This window comes from Protopterus annectens, chromosome 11.part0 (genome assembly GCF_019279795.1).
Source record: "Protopterus annectens isolate FY-2018-M chromosome 11.part0, PAN1.0, whole genome shotgun sequence".
Lineage (NCBI taxonomy): Eukaryota > Metazoa > Chordata > Ceratodontiformes > Protopteridae > Protopterus > Protopterus annectens.
In genome coordinates, this window is record NC_056745.1 from 1,323,676,281 (window position 1) to 1,323,694,649 (window position 18,369).

At 36.0% G+C, this 18,369-nt stretch overlaps 1 protein-coding gene across 1 annotated transcript in view; it reads left to right on the top strand.

The window, feature by feature from the left end:
• LOC122815066 overlaps positions 1–18,369 on the top strand; it is a 210,166-nt gene that overhangs the window by 59,058 nt on the left and 132,739 nt on the right. The window contains exons 9-12 of the mRNA XM_044087310.1: positions 1,681–1,890; positions 2,865–3,065; positions 9,151–9,339; positions 11,000–11,200. Of these exons, the coding sequence (XP_043943245.1) occupies positions 1,681–1,890; positions 2,865–3,065; positions 9,151–9,339; positions 11,000–11,200 (801 nt within the window). The remainder of the gene's footprint in view (positions 1–1,680; positions 1,891–2,864; positions 3,066–9,150; positions 9,340–10,999; positions 11,201–18,369) is intronic.

Here is an 18,369-nt window from a genome sequence, read left to right on the forward strand (position 1 = left end):
CAATTGTATATCTTAAGTAAATAAAAAATTAAAAACGTTTCTAAGGATAGGAAATGTTCCATCTATTTCAAACAAATCTTTTACACTTGTAAAGAAACCATATCTTGATACTCAAAAGTTTGTAAAACATTCTCCCCTTCTTTAATCTGGCCTTTATTTAAGGTCACTGAGAAGGTAATATATCAGCTTCAGTCCTTTCTAAGTCCCCATAGCTAGTACTTTAGTCTGGATTCAGGACACATCACATCCTTTATTAAGGTAGATAATGGCAGGCCTGAGAAAACACTTTTGTTGCTCACTATTGAGCTTCTGTAACACTTAACACTTGACCATTGGAGCCGAACCTGACTGAGCACATGTGGCCATTCACTGTGCTCCCTCTACCACAGATCTCAGTTGGTCTGCGTCTTAAACGTCACTGTATTTGTATAATAGACTCGGATATTTATACTTCTTTGATTCTGCCTCACAGATCCATAGGGCTCCATGCTGTGCTATTGTTCTATTGCATCTACTGGGAGAAGTCATTCAGAGGATGTTTGACTTATTACTCTTATACTGATGATGTTCAGCTATGACTCTCCATTCCACAGAAGTGTGCAGCAACTTGAAGACAGCCAAATATCGTCCTATACTAGAATAGCAACTGTCATTTAAAAGTCTTCCTCATATGTGTATGACTCTTCTCACTGTGTTAAAGGGCTCCACTATTCCAGTTCTTGATCCCACCCTTATTTATAGATGAGCAGACAAAAATTTGGATCTAAGGTTCAGGATATGGTGGGGTTCTTGACGATCAGTTTTTCTGTAGGAAACCTGTAACAGTTGTTGTTAATATTTCACATTATTGTGTAAGTAACATTAGTAAATTCAAGCACTTCATTACTTTAGAGCACATTCTTACTTGTATTCATGCACTGGTCTCTTCACATCTGAATTCATATAACTCCTTCTATGTGAATTCTGCTTTTTTATACCTTGACCACATGCAGCATATACAGAGCTCCACAGCACATATGTTCTTCATAGTGCAATCATATGACACCTTTGTTGCTGGATCTCCTCTGGCTGCTATTAACATTGATGATTATTTAAAGCTTTCTGCTGATGGCATTCTAAGAACTACAAGGTCTAGGTCCTGTCTTACTTAAAGAGCTATTTGTCCAGTATCAGCTATTTCACTCACTTTGCTCACCTGAAAAAAAGTTGATAGCAATTTCTAGGTTTTGACTTGGCACTAAGGCTTACTTGGAGTGCTGGGTACCTTACCTATAAAATTCATTACCATGTCAACTGTAGACACTGATCTTCTTGCATTTTTATTGTGTTTACTCTTATTTTAAATTGTGAAACACTTGGTTTTATACATATTATAAATTGCTGCCTGCTTGTACTTATTATGCTGTGTCTGACTTACCCTTATTTTAACTTGAGATGTGACCAACAGCGTCTTTATTCATATATGAACACAAACACAACAGCAGTGACACCACTGTATGTTGTGAAAGAACAGAAATTCAGATATTTATATTCAAAAATCAGAAAGTCTAAGTTAATACTTATTAAAACACTATGACATCAGCAGTACAAACAAGTGTGTTTCTTCCATAATGTGCAGAACCAGGACACCACTAATTAATATACCAATGATTATTTTTCCTCTCTATGGTTTTTCTGCAGAAACAATCAACTCAGCAACAACTAGAAGAATTAATGAAGGAGCAGAATTATTCTCACAGAAACAAGACACCTCACACTAGTGATGATGAATGTATTTCACAAACCCACAGTGAAAAAGAAGGCAGCAGTAATGTCATTAGTGAATGCATCACAGAAGCTATCATTAAGGAAGAGTGCTCCAATGAGAAGATACCAGTCAGCGTTGACACTGTAATTATACCAAGCTGCTAGCTTCCTTTATGCAAGTAATGCATGTTATCAAAATTAATTCAATAGATTTTCCACCACTGTTACTTTATAACAGTAGCTTATAAAGACTGCAAAGTCAACATAATCTGCCCATTTTTTTTTTATTGCATGCTTCAACCAACTAAATACTCATTCAGTCATTTCGGATTTCTTACATATTTGCCTCAGGAAATGTACTGCTTGATGAATCCAGAAAGGTCAATGGACAGTTCCATCAAAATTAAATAAATAAATAAATAAGTAAATAAATAAATAAATCTTTCACTGAGGTTGTCAGACTTCAGCTGATGCTGTATTATGTAAGGGGGTGTATGGAGCAAATTCTACCTGCATGGCTGACTGCGGATATACCACTAAATTAATCTGCAGCTATCAGATGTTGACAAAATATATCATATTTGACTTGATAATCTTTACCATATCCCTCTGATTTATGTTTCATCCTACCCTATACCTGTTGTAGAGACACATCCTTCGCTAAATGAAGCACAACTTTTATGCTACCTTTCTGAGGCCTTTTCTACTTTGAAAAGAAGTCTTGATCAGTATTCATTTTTTTAAACTGCAGGCACTGTTTATAGAGCTACACCACATACTTTCTTTTCTCGACTGTTATGGGCATTTCCTCATAAGTATTTTGCTAATGAATCTGCAGCACCATACATTTTGGTCTAAGATAATCTTCCACTTACAATGTGGTGGAGCTGTATCATTAGCAGATGAATGCAGAGGTAATTTATTTATGTATTTATTTATTCTATTTTATTTATGTTATTATCCATTGTTGACCAGGTTAATTCTATTAGGCTAGTGGCCTCTTTTCAGGGGAGAACCGAGGCATATCCTGAGTCCTGCTAAATAATACAGCTAATTTACTCTTTCTGTTTATGTTAATTATTCCAATGGATGTTGTCTGCCCTCTTTTTCTTTTGTAGAAAATTGCAGACATCATCACTGCACGAAAGCACATGAATTATGGAAGTACCTTGACTAGTAGCGTCATCAATGTGGCAGAGGAAAGCAGCAGTAAAAATGACCTGCGTGCTGACGACACAGATTATATGCCTTCTGGTAAATGCGATATGCAGTCTGGAAACAAGGACGGACAGAAGAAGAATACAAACAACACCAATGATGTAATTCTTAATTTTCTAGTTTCTCTAATTTCCTTTATGCAAAATATCTTGAACAAAACCGTATTTTGGCAGCTAACAATTGTAAGCAATCAAACAAGTTTAGATTTCAATCTAATTCACATGATATTTAATTATAAAGCTAAATAAGGTAGTTCAGACTAAGCAAAGTATTCCACTTTAAAATCTTTAGTCTAATTCAATACTATGTCTCTCATTCCTGTATTATTTCTATATTATTCTGTAGATTTTCCCAAACTGCATAGTTTAAAGCTGTTGTAGGCCATATTTGCACTAATCAGCACAAATATGTCTGGTGGCAGTATCTATTTAAGAATAGAAACGGCTGCTTTTACAGAGAAATAGATAAGTTTAGCCTGGATCTATGGTATAGAGGGAAGAGTCGTATACCCCCTTAAAAAAGAAAATAAGAAACAGCTGGGCAGTCTGTTGCAGTTAAATGTCTGGTAAGTCTGCATTAGGAACGTAACTCATAACAGCAATCTTTTAATAGTCCTTAGTTACACTTTCAAGAAGTTGTACCACCTATGCTTGGACACTCAGATATGTCAGTCACCCAGGAATGCCATGGTGTCCTTAATGAATATGAAAGCTTACTGTTAAAGATGGGTGAATCATTTTGCCATTCTCTGCATGGGGAATTTTAGAGATGAAATCTTTCCAGTGATACCAAAAGTCATTTTATTGTGAAGTGTATATGTTCTCCCTTCTGAAATAATGCCACCTCAAAACAGCTGTATTTCTAAATCTGTATTGCATACTTCACTATGTGGAGACATGCCAAACCTATCTTTTAAAGAGATCAGACATAAAGCATCTTTCAAACACACTCGTGAAAGCAGCAACAACAGTTCACAAACACATACCAACACTTTAACCAGTTTTTTCTTCTTTATTACGATCTGGTACCTCGGCCTTTCGCCTTCAAAGGATCATAAACATAGTGTGCTACCAACAGTATATATACACATAAAGTAATGTTGATTAGCACAAACTTCTCATATTAGTTAAATTAATTAACTAATTCATCAATCAGGTCTTAAAGTGATCACAATTTTTTAAAGTGCCTTAAAGTAATACATCCAATATGCACATAATGTATAATATAATATCAAAAAATTAAATAAAATATCAAAAACATGAATAACTCTCTCTGGTCTAAGAATAGATAATACCCATAATAATATTAATTATATTAATATTAATAATTTAAATACTTAACTCCAAATTCAGTCCATAAGGCTTCAGTGTATTATATTTCAAAATCATTCTAGTTTCTAATTCAAGTAGTTTTTGAATATAAATTCCCCCATTTTCAAAACAAAATGGTTTACCCAAAATACAAAACCTCAAACTATTAGGGCAACCACCATGTTTTTCAAGAAAATGTTTGGCCACAGGACTAACTTCATTATGATTTTTAATATCATTTAAATGTTCCAAAATGCGGATTCGAACCATCCTTTTAGTTTGTCCTATGTACCATAAATTAACACAAGAACAACCCAAAATGTATACTACCCCTACTGATTTACAATTAAAGCGATATTTCGGAGAAAATGTAACACCATTAATCATGTTACTGACCTTCACACAAAGGCTGCAGTGACCACACGGATAAGTAAAGCATCTTTCAGACTGTTATATTCATGTAAGTCTGCATATGTGTTTTTACATTGGGACCTTTTTTTACAGTCATAATAAAATTGTTCTAGGACATTTTCAGTTAACCATCTTGCGTTTGTACTTAATGTTTGTACTTAATGTTTTTGAAACAACAGAAAAAAATGTAACACCAGTCGAAATCTGTGTGGCTCCTGACATTAGCAGTGTTCTGGCTTTAGTTGCCATCAATGCAGCTTGCTCTTTAACAGTATCTCAGGGATAGAATAAGGCTACAAATGCACTGGATATTGTAACAATGTTATGAGTAAAGTGTCTTTTCAGTTTTTTCATGTCAAGACGGGATAGTTTATCTGAACTGGCAAACTAGAGTAAATGCAAATATTTTCTAAGATGTGATTCTAGTTACAGATGACTCATACTCCTTGAACTAATGAAAGCATATGCTGTGCTACAAGAAAAGATTCTTTGATAGCTACGCTTCTGAGTCAAGATTATTTGCTAATGAAATGAAATTTAGTGATTTGGGGGTGAGTGATTTTTTAATGATACAGCTATCATTATATTGATGTTACCTGACTGATGTTCTACTTTGCTACTTCCAATGCACTACACTTTCCTCCAGAAATGCAATAAAATTCTAGATATATCTTCCAATGATGTTCTTATCAGAAATTTCAAACAATATGAGTATCTATTTATCTATCTATCTATCTATCTATCTATCTATCTATCTATCTATCTATCTATCTATCTATCTTTATTTATTTATTTATTTGCCATTTGTTAGCCTGGTTAGTCCAACTGAGCCATTGGCCCATTTTCAGTGGAGACCTGAGAAGAAAAGTTCCAGGAATACAAAACTTTAGTATAAATATTACAATACATTAAATATATAAGAATTGTAACATTGTTGATATGGAAAGAGAAGCAAAAATGAATAAAATGCGATAAAATAATATTAACCAATTATAGTATACAGTAAAAGGTACAAATGAAACCAAGTTTAACAGCTAAGTTCAAGTATTATGTACATTCATGAAATCAAGTATATGCAGAATAACATATTAACAACTTGGTTCAATTTTTGTGCTAAATTCTCAGTTCACTGTTACTTATTACATTAGAGGTTGCAAATGAATTCCAAGTGTATGCATAGCAGGGTATAACAGCTACTCTTACTGACTTCTTTTACTCAAGAATCCCTGTTTATTGTTAAATTGCAGTGTGGAATTTTTAGAGTATATTGTTTAGGAATTTGACAGGTTAAAGGACATAGATTTGGGAGATGTTGTGGCAAGAGGAGGTGTTTGAGTTCATGGGGGATTATGGCAAGAACAGGTTTTGGAGTTCAGGAGGTAGTTTTTAACTTTAGATTTGAAACAACTGGTACTTGTGATGTTGCGTATTTAAAGGGGTAGCCTATTCCAGGCGTGAATGACAGAGTGGCTATACAGGAGTTTGCCAATATTTTTGTTAGGTTTGTAGATGTCTAGAAGGTTCTGGGCTGAGCTACGGAGTGGACAAACTGGAGTATAGTGGGATACTAATGATGAGAGTGAGGGGCAGGCCAAGAGTTTATTTAGCAGGGAGTGAGTGAACTGTAGCTGTCAGAGAAGTAGGAGTTGGGGGAATTCGAGCCAGTGGAGTTGGTTCAGTATAAGACAATGATGACATTTGTATGGTAGGTTACTGGCGAATCTGGCTATGCTGTTATAGGACTGTTCGAGTTTGGAGAGGAGTGATGACTGGAGATGGGAAAGGATTGGAAAGACATAGAGAAGGGAAGGGAGGAGAAAGGCTTGAGCAAGAGGTTTTGGGAGCTCAGAATTTTTTATTTCTGTAGAGGAGGCCTAGTTTTTGGTTGTTTTTTTTTTTTTTATATACACTGTTGTATATGGATGTAGAATTTAAGCTGGTCATCAATTATAGTTTAAAGTAATTTGATGTGGGGATCAGCTGTGATGGGAGTTTTATCAAGGGAGAGAATGGTAAAAGTGGATTTGTGGTGAGAGAGAAATTTGGGGGTCTAGTTTATTTAAATGCATTACGTCAAACACCACTCCATTGACACATATTCACCGAACCGTGAAATAATCGAATGCACAAAACCGCAAAACTCAAAATACCGAATTGTCATACTTGGCCAACCCCACCGCCTGAAACATACTACCCACCCAAACAAAATAAATAAACCACAAACATACAACAACCAAAACCCTACTTCTAACCCTACACTAAACCCCACATACACCACTATCTATGCACTATCCTTAACCCCTCCCTAACCCTAAGATCTGTAACTACCGCACACTTACCCTACAGAGCTATACCCAAACAAAATAAATAAACCACACACATACACTAACCAAACCCCTACCTCAAACCCTACACTAAACGTTAAATACATTACCCATCTTACATTACCTATCTATGCACTTACCTTAACCTGCACCGTAATCCTAACCCTAATGTCCGTAACTATCGCACACTTACCATACGGATCTGTAGCTCAGACGGGCCAACCAAAACACTTCCACATTTTGAATTTTGCGGTAATTTCACGGTTTTGTGCATTCTATTATTTCCTGGTTCGGTGTATATGTGTTGATGGAGTGGTGTTTGACATAATGCGTTTTTCGTTTAAATAAAATCGACTTGGATTTGGGTAGAAAGAGAAGGAGCTTAGTCTTTTTGGGGTTAAGTATATGCTGGTGTTCAGTTAGCCATTTTTCACAGAAATGAAAGTATGTTGTGTTATGGAAAGATGGTTAGAGATGTATATATGTGTATGTGTGTGTATATACATATATATATATATATATATATATATATATATATATATATATAAAATGGGTCTATATTGAATCTGCGAATGCCGACAATGTCGAATTTGACATTGTCGACACGTGAACAACAAAACCGCAGAACATCGAAGAGGTAAACGGAAATCTCCATAAGGAGAGATTTCTGTTTAGTTCAATGTAGTGTGGTCTCGGAGTTGTTATATTTAAGTAGCGGGGGGTGTGGGGGAGGTGCAGGGGGGCTTGCCTCCCTTCTTACAGCAAGTAGTTTTGTTTCCTGACTTTTTTACTGTTTTTATTAGGTATTCAATGTTACTGAACTTCGATGATATGGTGTCAACCATATCGTATTCAAAGTTCAGTAACTTTGAGTATCTACTATAGACCCATATATAATATATATACCTCACCTAGGAAAAGGTTTTACCAATTATACTAAGAAACAATTTTTCTTCCCTTTTATTGCTATAATGTTCTCAACCTTACCCAGTGCTCTTAACTAAATTGCTTCCTCAAAGATGAAATTTTCATCTGATACTTTATAACATCAGATGTCCTTCCCTTCAACACCATCAATCCAAGGATGTTAGAGATTTTCACAAACTGTGGCATACAGTCTCAGTGAACAAAAAAATCATGACATATTACTCATGTTAGCAACCAACTTTAGGAATCACTCATCTGTACATATCAGCATAAATATTCTGTCTAGCTCTGTTTAAAGCAAGTTTGTTATTTAATACAGTACAGAATTATGGATCATTTTATTTTGAATTGACATTGTTTAGTGATTCTACCTTTCTATCAGAGAGTGTTTCTGCTGCAAACCATAAATAAAAAAAAATAAAAAAAATCTTCAAGGACAGGTACTGTTCCACCTCTGCTGAAGAAAACTTTAGACTTCTACAATCGACAAGGATCAACTCTTGATATCAAATGTCTGTAAAACATCTTCTCCCTTCTCCAAGCTGGCCTTTAGATAAGGTGACTGATAAAGTAGCATATTCACATTCATATTCATATTCATATTCATATTAATATTCATATTCATATTCATTCTTTCCAGCATTCCCTTGGCTTGTTCAGTCCTTAATCTATATATTCTGGACCCAACACATCCTACATATTTCACTACCATGTCAGATTACGGATAATGCCATAATCGGGTGCTTCACGAGATCTCTCAAGGCATTTCTGTAATATCTTGCATTTACGAGTTAATTAGCTAACCGTTTATTTTACTATCCTGACTACAGAACATTGACATTATTGCCATATTTATTGATTTCAGTTTTCCGTTAAATGGTGTAGTACTTGGCTGTGGACATACTAATACATTGTTGTTTGTGTTCTAATTACTTGTTGTACTTTTGTAGGCCCATAGTTGTCTAACTAACTAGACTTGAGACCAGCTGTCACTTTAATCACACAGAACACAAATGCAGCAGTGACACCAGTATATGTTTGGAAACAACAGAAATCCAAATATTGCAATTCCAAAATCAAAAATGCTAACTTAAAACTTGCTGGAGCTCTGTGACTTCAGTAGAACAAATAAGAATATCTCATTCCAAATGTGCCAAATCGAGCCCAGTAATTAAGGCGCAGAAAATTATCTTTCCTTCTTTATGTTCTTACAGAAACAATCAACACAACAGCAAGCAGAAGAATTAATAAAAGATCAACATGGTCTTCTCAGAGCTATGACACCACACACAAGTAATGCTGAACCTGTTTCACAAACCCAGACAGAAGGCAGCAGTCATCTGGTTAGTAAATGCAGCACAGAAGTTATCATTAAAGATAAGTGCATCAAAGAGAAGACATCGGTCAGATCTGACAATGTAATTATACAAAGCTGCTTCCTTCCTGTGTGCATGTCATCTGTGCCAATAGATTTCATACCTGAGAACTGCATGGCCAACTTAATCAGCCCATTTTTTTCTGTTGTATGTCTTAATGAAATACTGATTCGCTCATTTCATCTTTATTTTATTGGGGTTTTCCTTAGGAAATTTACTGCTCATTGAGTCCAGAAACCATTTATTCAAAAATAATAAACTTTCTGTGAGAGTGTGTAAACTTAGACAATGCTATATTAAGTACAGGGAGATCTAGGGAGCGAAGCACTGTATGGTTATTCTGGGGAGTGTTACCAAGCTATTATTTTTTTAATGTGTGCTAAGAAGGCATTTATTGCTCTTATTTTGATGACAGCAAAGAAAGAGCTAACTAGAAAATAGTAGAGTCCAGACCTTCATTTAATAAAATATATTATGTTAATTACTGGGAATGTTCAGAAAAGAAAGATAGAAGTGGATGGTATCCCACAGAATAAGGTACACAAAAATAAATGGGAGATATGGAAGAGGGTGTAATGTGAGATGAAAGGGTTACCTCAGTAAAAGAAATACACAACAGTATTAGTTAGTCAGTATTTAATGTTAGGGGTAGTGATTGGTGTGTAACAATGAATGTTCTTTGCATTTTGGGGTGATATTGGGAGATACTTTTTGAGAAAGGAAGCAGATAGACCTGATATTGAAAATAGCATTGTGATCTCCACTTCTGAGGAGATCTTGCTGTCATACCTCTCAACTCTACAGATTTTTGCAGAATGTCCAGATTTTGGCCTCATGTTTTTAGTCATAAAACTGTGTTTTTCTGACAAATTAGCGATAAACCATTAAAGATTGAAGTTAGAAAATAATTACATACATTTGAGTTTCTGACTTCATGCCCATCAAAAAATCATGCTAATACAAAACCTGCTATTCTATCAACTTTTGAAGTTTCTAAGAGCAATATTTAAAAAATGTCCCTATTTTTGGGCCTCTGTCCCTCTTTTATTTATGGCTTTGTCCAGATGTCTTGCTCTAAGTGGTTGAGAGGTATGCTTTGCGTTGGGTTGGTTATTAATGACTGTTTGTGATCTGTTTTTGAGATTGCCAGTGGAGAACATACAAAACAACATGCATGAGGATTGGATCTGTTTGTTTTGGTGTGCCAATTCAATCTTAACAAAATAGTTCACTGAGCTTATTTGACTTGATAAGCCTTACCACATCCATCTGACTTGTATTTGGAACTTCACTGTTTTTATCCTGCCATATACAGTCTGTTCTAGAGCCACTCTATTTACTAAGTGAAGTATCACATTTTTACAATCTTTGCTAGGTCTGGTCTATTTTGAATAACATTATTGATCAGTATTAATTTTTTTATTACAGGGACTATTTATAGAACACCACATTCCTTCTTTTCTGTCTAGTATGATCATTTGTCATTTCGTCATTACACTCCTGTTACTAAACCTGCAACAATATACATTTTGACCCAAATAAATCTCCTTCTTTTTTTTTGTGGAACTGTATCTTTAGGAGCTGAACCATTATTCTGGATGTGGTAGGCTGTTAAGCAATAAAACTAACTTACTCTTTCTGCAGGTTCGATTTCTTCAAGCTAAAGATATTCATCTTGTTTTTACAGAAAATTGCAAATATCAACCACGTATCAGTGGACACTGATGTTGGAAGTAGCATGACTAATGTTGCTGTTATCAGCACAACAGAGGAAAGCAGCAACAGAGATTGCCTACATGCTGAGGGCGCAGCTGATATGGCTTCTTTTACATATATTCAGCAGTTTAGAAGCAAGGATGAACAGAAGAATGTTAACAACATTAATGAGGTAGTCCTTAATTTTCTGTTTTGTCCTACTTATTTTTAACACAATATTTTAAATAAAATGGGCTATTTGTCAGCTAGTAATTGACAGCTGATAACTTTAATCTATCGATCAACTTTAAATTATGGTGTAATTCGATAATTTAAAAAATAAGGTAGTTCAGAATAAACAGAATATTTAACCTTAAATTTTAAATTATGGTTTAATTTATTTGATCATTTTTAAATTATGGTTTAATTTATTTCATAATTAAAAAAATAAGGTATTGCAGAATAAACAGAATATTTAACCTTAAAATCATTAGCCTAATGAAACTCTACCATTATCAATAAAGGAATTATTTGGGATGATGTTGTTCTACTAATATCAAATGCCACTTTTATGGTGGAATATGCTTGTTCTCCCACCTGAGGTAATGCCACATCAAAGCAGGTCTGTTCTAGACATGTACTGTGTTCCCCCATGAGAAGAAGTGACAGTCTTACATTTGATAGAGACCTAGTATAAAGCATCTTGCATATACGTATAGCCATACTTGTCTGAGTTTGCTACATGCTTATACAGTGATATCTTGGAAACTGATTAGGTGTTTTCCAATATAATTGCACTGGAATATTTTTAGACATTGTTTTGGGGCATAACTTATTGCTTTTGATTTAATGAGGAGAAATACAGCTGCACCTAAAACCTGTGTGGTCACTACCTTTAACATTATTGTGATTTTGGTTGACATACACACAGCTGATCCTTTACCAATTTTACAGGGCATAAATCAATCTAGAAATGAAGAAAGCAGTGAATATTGTGAGGATGTCATAACCATGTGCCCTTTCATTTTTAAGATTCTCAGGAGATAAATGTTCTCCTAAACTACCAAAGAGACACTAAAACTTTTAAAACAAAAAAATGGGAATAAGAGGGCACATTATAGTTGCCGGTGATGGTGATTCAAACTCCTTCACCTTAGAAAACACATATACCATGCTGCAGTAAAGAAGACATTGTCTGACAACTGAGCCTTGGATTCAGGAGGACAAGTGTTGATTCTGTCCTGGTTTTGGAATGTGGAATAACTCTTTGTCTTTGCATAGATACTGGGTTTACTGGAGTTATCCCATGCAATGTACATCTGTTCTGTGGACCTGGAGAAAGCTTATTATTATTAACCCTACAATGTCTTAAAGGGGGAGTTCTGCCATCTGAGCTGATCTCCATTGGTCCTGTGGGATAAGATGAGCCATTTGAGATGCTTCGGGAACTTAAAAAGTATGTTTCTATGTGTCATCTTTGGGAGATAAAGCATGTACGGCTCACTGGAAGGAGTCACTGAGACAGACCCAGGGCACATTGGAGTGATTAAATCACTATGGTTGCTTGGGAATGCCTCTAGATCCCATTACATATAAAGGAGACTCTTACCTATGATGGGAAATTTGGTCTGCAGTGCTTGACTTGCAAAAACTGAAACAATCACCAAGACAAATAAACTGGATATATATATATATATATATATATATATATATATATATATATATATATATATGTATATAAAAACTCATTGACAGAATGTTATTATTGGCAGCTTCCATTCTACTGAGGATGTGTTGTGACCCATTCACTGTGCAGCTGTATAACAACTAATGAAATTATCTGCAGATGAGAATACATAAAAAGAGACAGCAGAATCAGAGTTGGGAACTATAAAGTCTAAATCTGTTCAATACTTTTCATGTTGCCATATATCAGAAAAGGGATAGCTTTTAATTTACATTGTTTCTTGTGTAGTCAGCTAAGAAAATCAAGACTAGGTTTTGTTGAATGTAAGTGAGGTAGAGATTGGAACCATTTGCTAGTGTGTAACGAATCTCTAGGAAAAACTGTCAGCTGCATTTTGAAGTAACAGCAGCATATTTCATTCATATTATTCTGTTAGGTGGCTGAATGTTAGAGGAAGTATATAGTAAGGCTTCTGTTTTGTGTGCTGTTGATATCATAAGTTTCAATCGATATTATGATGTTAGTATTGCAATATATTTTGTTTCTAAAGGTCACAGCCTCAACAGAGAACATTTTGGAATTGGCTGTCATTAGCCCCCAGCTGATCTACCCAGTCTGCATCCCAGGTGTCAACCAGGTTTTCAAACACTTTCAAGCTTGGTGCTAGTCTAACAGCTAGATGTAACATATTCCACAGTCTTACCTACTAAAAGCTCCTTTTTATTAACTGTACACTGGAAATCTGGGGGAATGGCAAAATAATTATTTCTAGTTCCATGATGTGAACTAAAGGATACCCATATGATGATGCCTACTGATCATTAATAAAACATTTGTATAACAACACTTAATTTCTTATTGGAAATCTGGAACTAATGGAATATATTCCAAAACCATTAATCTGTCCTTATAGCTTATGACCTCAGTCTATGAATCTGTTAAATCTCCTGGTCCCTCTAGTATTTTTATTTGGAGCTTGTTATATATGCAGCCCCACAATATTCTATAATAGGTACGATCAGGGACTTTATAATGGGACAAGCACTTCCTCACCCCTATTCACAATCAAAGTGCTGCAACATATTTTAATTATTGCTCTAACACTGGTGTTAAATTTGTCTTTGCCTAAGTCCCTTGTTGTATCCACAGATAGCAAAATCTGATGATATGTGACATTAGGGATACCTGTGATTTCTACAACCACAGTGGGATATGGCATATTTGATGATGTTAAAGAAAATTAAGATGTTTGCAAACCATTCAGAATGTGCATCCAGATGGTTCTGCATTATTTCGTGCTCAACTATGATTTTCACAGTGCATTAGGCTTTGAACCTTCAGTAAATTTGCCAGCTGAAATATATTTTGTATCCATAAAGGTGGTCTTAAAATGTTAAATAGAAAGGGACCAAAAACAAACCATTGGGAAACCCATCTATAAATGCTTAGTCGATGGCACCTGGCTTTTTTCTAGTCACAGTAGGAAATTTACTGGTAGTCTGGGCGCTCTGCTTGTTTCAGGTTTAATTTGTAGTTGATTTTTCTGACTACGACTTTTAACTGCAGCTTTTAAATTGTGCTACATAGCAAGACTGGCTGCATTTCTTTCTGTATACTGCTATTGGACTGACCTGTCTTATCTTGATTTGACGTTGCTCCTCGTTCCAAAGACATTAAGGAAATTGTGATTTATTCCAACTATGTGCCTTTTTAACCGGATTTGACTTTGTAGCATTACATGCAGCAGCTGTGGAGACTGCAATGTATAAATGCAGTTGTTTTGTTTTAAAGTGTTTATAAATGATAGTTAACATTCTGTACATTTATCTTGGTTCCCCTCACCTAGTTTGCATGGGTGCTAAGGTCTGCCACTAATACTGCAGTTTGTATCTAACTTGCACTGAGTTGCAAACTGCTGCCAGTGTCAATTTATAGAAATGCCTTATTGATCCTAGTTCAGCTGCACTGCCTTACACAATGTTGTTATTGTTTCTTTATAAGTTTTTGTTGGCCATAGACCAGTTGCTCAAATTGCTGCTGTTATAAAATTAACTTTCTGTTCCCATACCAGTTCATAGCCATCATTAACAAGCATTGATATCTATTTTTCCTTTAGTATGTAGACTAACTATTAAAAGAAACTATGTCTGGCAACATCAAGCCTTGTGACAACTGAGTCTAATAAATCATATGCACAATCATTGCCTGGTACATGATCCTGCTGACTCTTTGAAGTATGTATTTTATGGCATCATATAAGCAGACATTATGTGGTACCCAAGTCTGCTGATTCTTCAAAGCATGTGTTTTTTGTCATCCCAGCCAAACCCTCTTTATTTTATTGGCAGCAATCAAGGCTTGAAGTGTATAACCAACTACCTGATCCAACCATAATTTTTGTTATCAGTAGCATTTCACCCTGCTGTTCTGGTATATACTGTGTCTGATACCTGTTCAGCCTTCATCCCCTTGGTATTATCCAGAATTTGTATATTGCTATCTTACTGCAGTAATTAAGGTCTGTACTAAACTAGAGTTGTGTGAGTTGGAGTTAGAGTTGGAGACCCTGGAGAGGTGGAGATATGCTCTAGAGAGAAGAGGAATGAAGGTCAGCAGGACTAAGACAGAATATATGTGTGTGAATGAGAGGAAGGATAAAGGAATGGTGAGGATGGAGGGAGTAGAGGGGGAGAAGGTGAATGAGTTTAAGTACTTGGGATCAACAGTTCAGAGTAATGGTGAGTGTGGAAGAGAGGTGAAGAAGAGAGTACAGGCAGGGTGGAATGGGTGGAGAAGAGTGTCAGGAGTAATTTGTGACAGACGAGTACCAGTAAGAGTGAAAGGGAAGGTCTACAAGAGGGTAATGAGACCAGCTATGTTATACGGGTTGGACACAGTGGCATTGACAAAAAGGCAGGAGTCAGAGCTTGACGTGGCAGAGTTGAAGATGTTAAGATTTACACTGGGTGTGACGAGGATGGACAGGATTAAGAATAAGTATATTAGAGGGTCAGCCCAGGTTGGAAGGTTTGGAGACAAAGCCAGAGAGGCAAGATTACGTTGGTTTGGACATGTGCTGAGGAGGGATGCAGAGTATATTGGGAAAAAGATGCTAAGGATGAACCTGCCAGGTAACAGGAAAAGAGGAAGGCCTAAGTTAAGGTTTATGGATGTGGTGAGAGAGGATATGCAGGTGGTTGGTGTGACAGAGCAAGATGCAGAGGACAGGAGGAAATGGAAACAGTTGATCTGCTGTGGCGACCCCTAATGGGAGCAGCCAAAAGAAGAAGAAGAAGACTAAACTAGAGTTGTGTACCCCTCTCAGATCTTACTGTGCTCATTTAATACTGCCTCTTCAGCCCTCATACTTTTGATATTAAAGTGAATATGCATGCTATACTAAACCCTAGTTGTGTAGTGCTCACAAATTAGATTCCATCCATCATCCACAACCTGTTTGTCCCATTTTTGCATATGGGGTTGGGGTGTCTCTTCAACATAGTAGCAGTCATCTAAAGCCAATGTTCAACCCACTCGATAGCTAGTCATGCCATGGCTGTTCTTCCATACCACACATACACATTCACACTCACATCTATGGCCAATTTAGTGTTCAACCAACCTACTGCATGTCTTTGGGAATGTGGCAGGAATCCAGAGTGTAGAATGCACCCCAGATGAGAACTGAACCAGAGAACCTCTTGTTGTGAAGTGACAACAGTACCTGCTTTCCCACTGTGCCACCCCACTCTCAGATTAAACTGTTACATCATTTCTTCCCTGTAGTTTAAAGCAGTTATTGCATCAGCATTAGCACATCTTTACCTCAGCTAATACATCTTCATCTCAGCATGGTTTTCTACCCATCAGATCTTCTCTGCCTACTAACTAAATTGGTTCAAAATATTGTAAAACCTTTATGTTGTAAAATGGATAGCAAACTGGCTGACAGATAGCATCCACAAGGTTAAAGCAGCAGATGTTATCTCAGAAAGCAAAGAGGCGACTAGTGGTATTCATCAGGTCTCTGTTCTGGGACACTTCTGTTCTGTATCTACTTCTTGGATCTCAAAAGCACTGACCCAGACAAACAACTATGTGACAATGATGGCAAGTTGTGTTATCATTAACTTAGCATCTAATACCATGTTACTATAGCAAAGGCTAAATCATACAAATCACTGGTATATTAGAAACAGGCTTTAGTTAAACATGGAGAAATGCAGCATTGTCACCTTTGGTAAACAAATCTAGGCAACAGCTTACAGTATAGACAATACTCTACCCCACATTGTTTCATTTATCAGAAGTCTTTGCACATTCATAGACAACTTCCTTTTCTTTGATGGGTCTATATTGGATAAGCGAACATTTAAAAGTTCAAGTGAAATATGGTCGACACCATAAACTTTTAAAAGTTCAAACATCCAAAAACAAAACATAAACTACACAAATAACCTACCTGAATATTTTAAGGAGGGTCAAGCTCCCCTGCACCCCCCCACCGCTCTTTAAATATACCAAATCCGAGATCGCACTACAGTGCAGAAAAGGGAAATCTTTCCATTCCGTGCTGTACAGAGATCTCCGTTAAAACATTCAAACTTTCAAAAGTTTAATCATATGGTGTCGCCCATATGACACTCGAACATTTGAAAATTCGAGCTTCTTTGACTACCACATAGCAAGAGTGGTTAGGAAGTTTAACCAAATTAATATATATATATATATATATATATATATATATATATATATATATATATATATATATATATATATATATATATATATATATCCAGATCAGAAGATATCAATCCTCTGTGTTCTCTAATCCAACCAATTATAGAACATAATTCACCTTTTAGCATTTATCGATACAAACACAACATGTAACTAGATAGATTCCAGAAGGTCTTAATGAAAACAACCACCAGAATAAAGACAGTTACCAAGACAGACTTGAACCTTTATCCATATGTGCTCTTTCTTATAGTGTCATGCAAGGTGATTTATGTCTGACATTCTGTGCTACTCAGTTTCCTAGGGCTCTACAACACAAATAGTTTCACAAACACTCAAACTAAAGACTCTCCATCAAAAAATAAATATGACATTCACTATGTCCCCCATGTCTTTCTGTTACATATAAAATCAAGTGATACTATCACTTCCTTTAACACAAACCTTGATGACTGGCGAGACACCTGTAAATTCTTCCTCTGCCTGACTTTTTTTGCTCTGTTTCAGGTAGGAAGTATGCTACTAAGGTGAGTATTGGTAAAGTGACTATGGTCCATGGACTTACTCTGCTTTGTAAGCTCTTAGGATCTATGAATCAGGAAAAAAAACACTGGTATGTGGCTAATAGTAACTCAGGCAAGAAACAACATTATCTCACTGGGGGTAGCCAGGTAGACCACTTTCAGATGCAAAAATACCACAGCACAAAAACAGGACTTTGCATCAGGCCAGTGTAAAAAATAAGTAAAATCATTAGCTCCCAGATGTCGTGGGACTGTTTTTAAGTCAAATCTGTTAGCAGAGATCAAGGCAAGTTGGTCATGTCAGAGCACAGCACAACAGAGTCCTGGATAGTCAAACACACACCCCCCGTTGCACACCCAACTGTAAACATTCCATCCTGACATTAGACGGTTTTCTTATACAACTGAAAA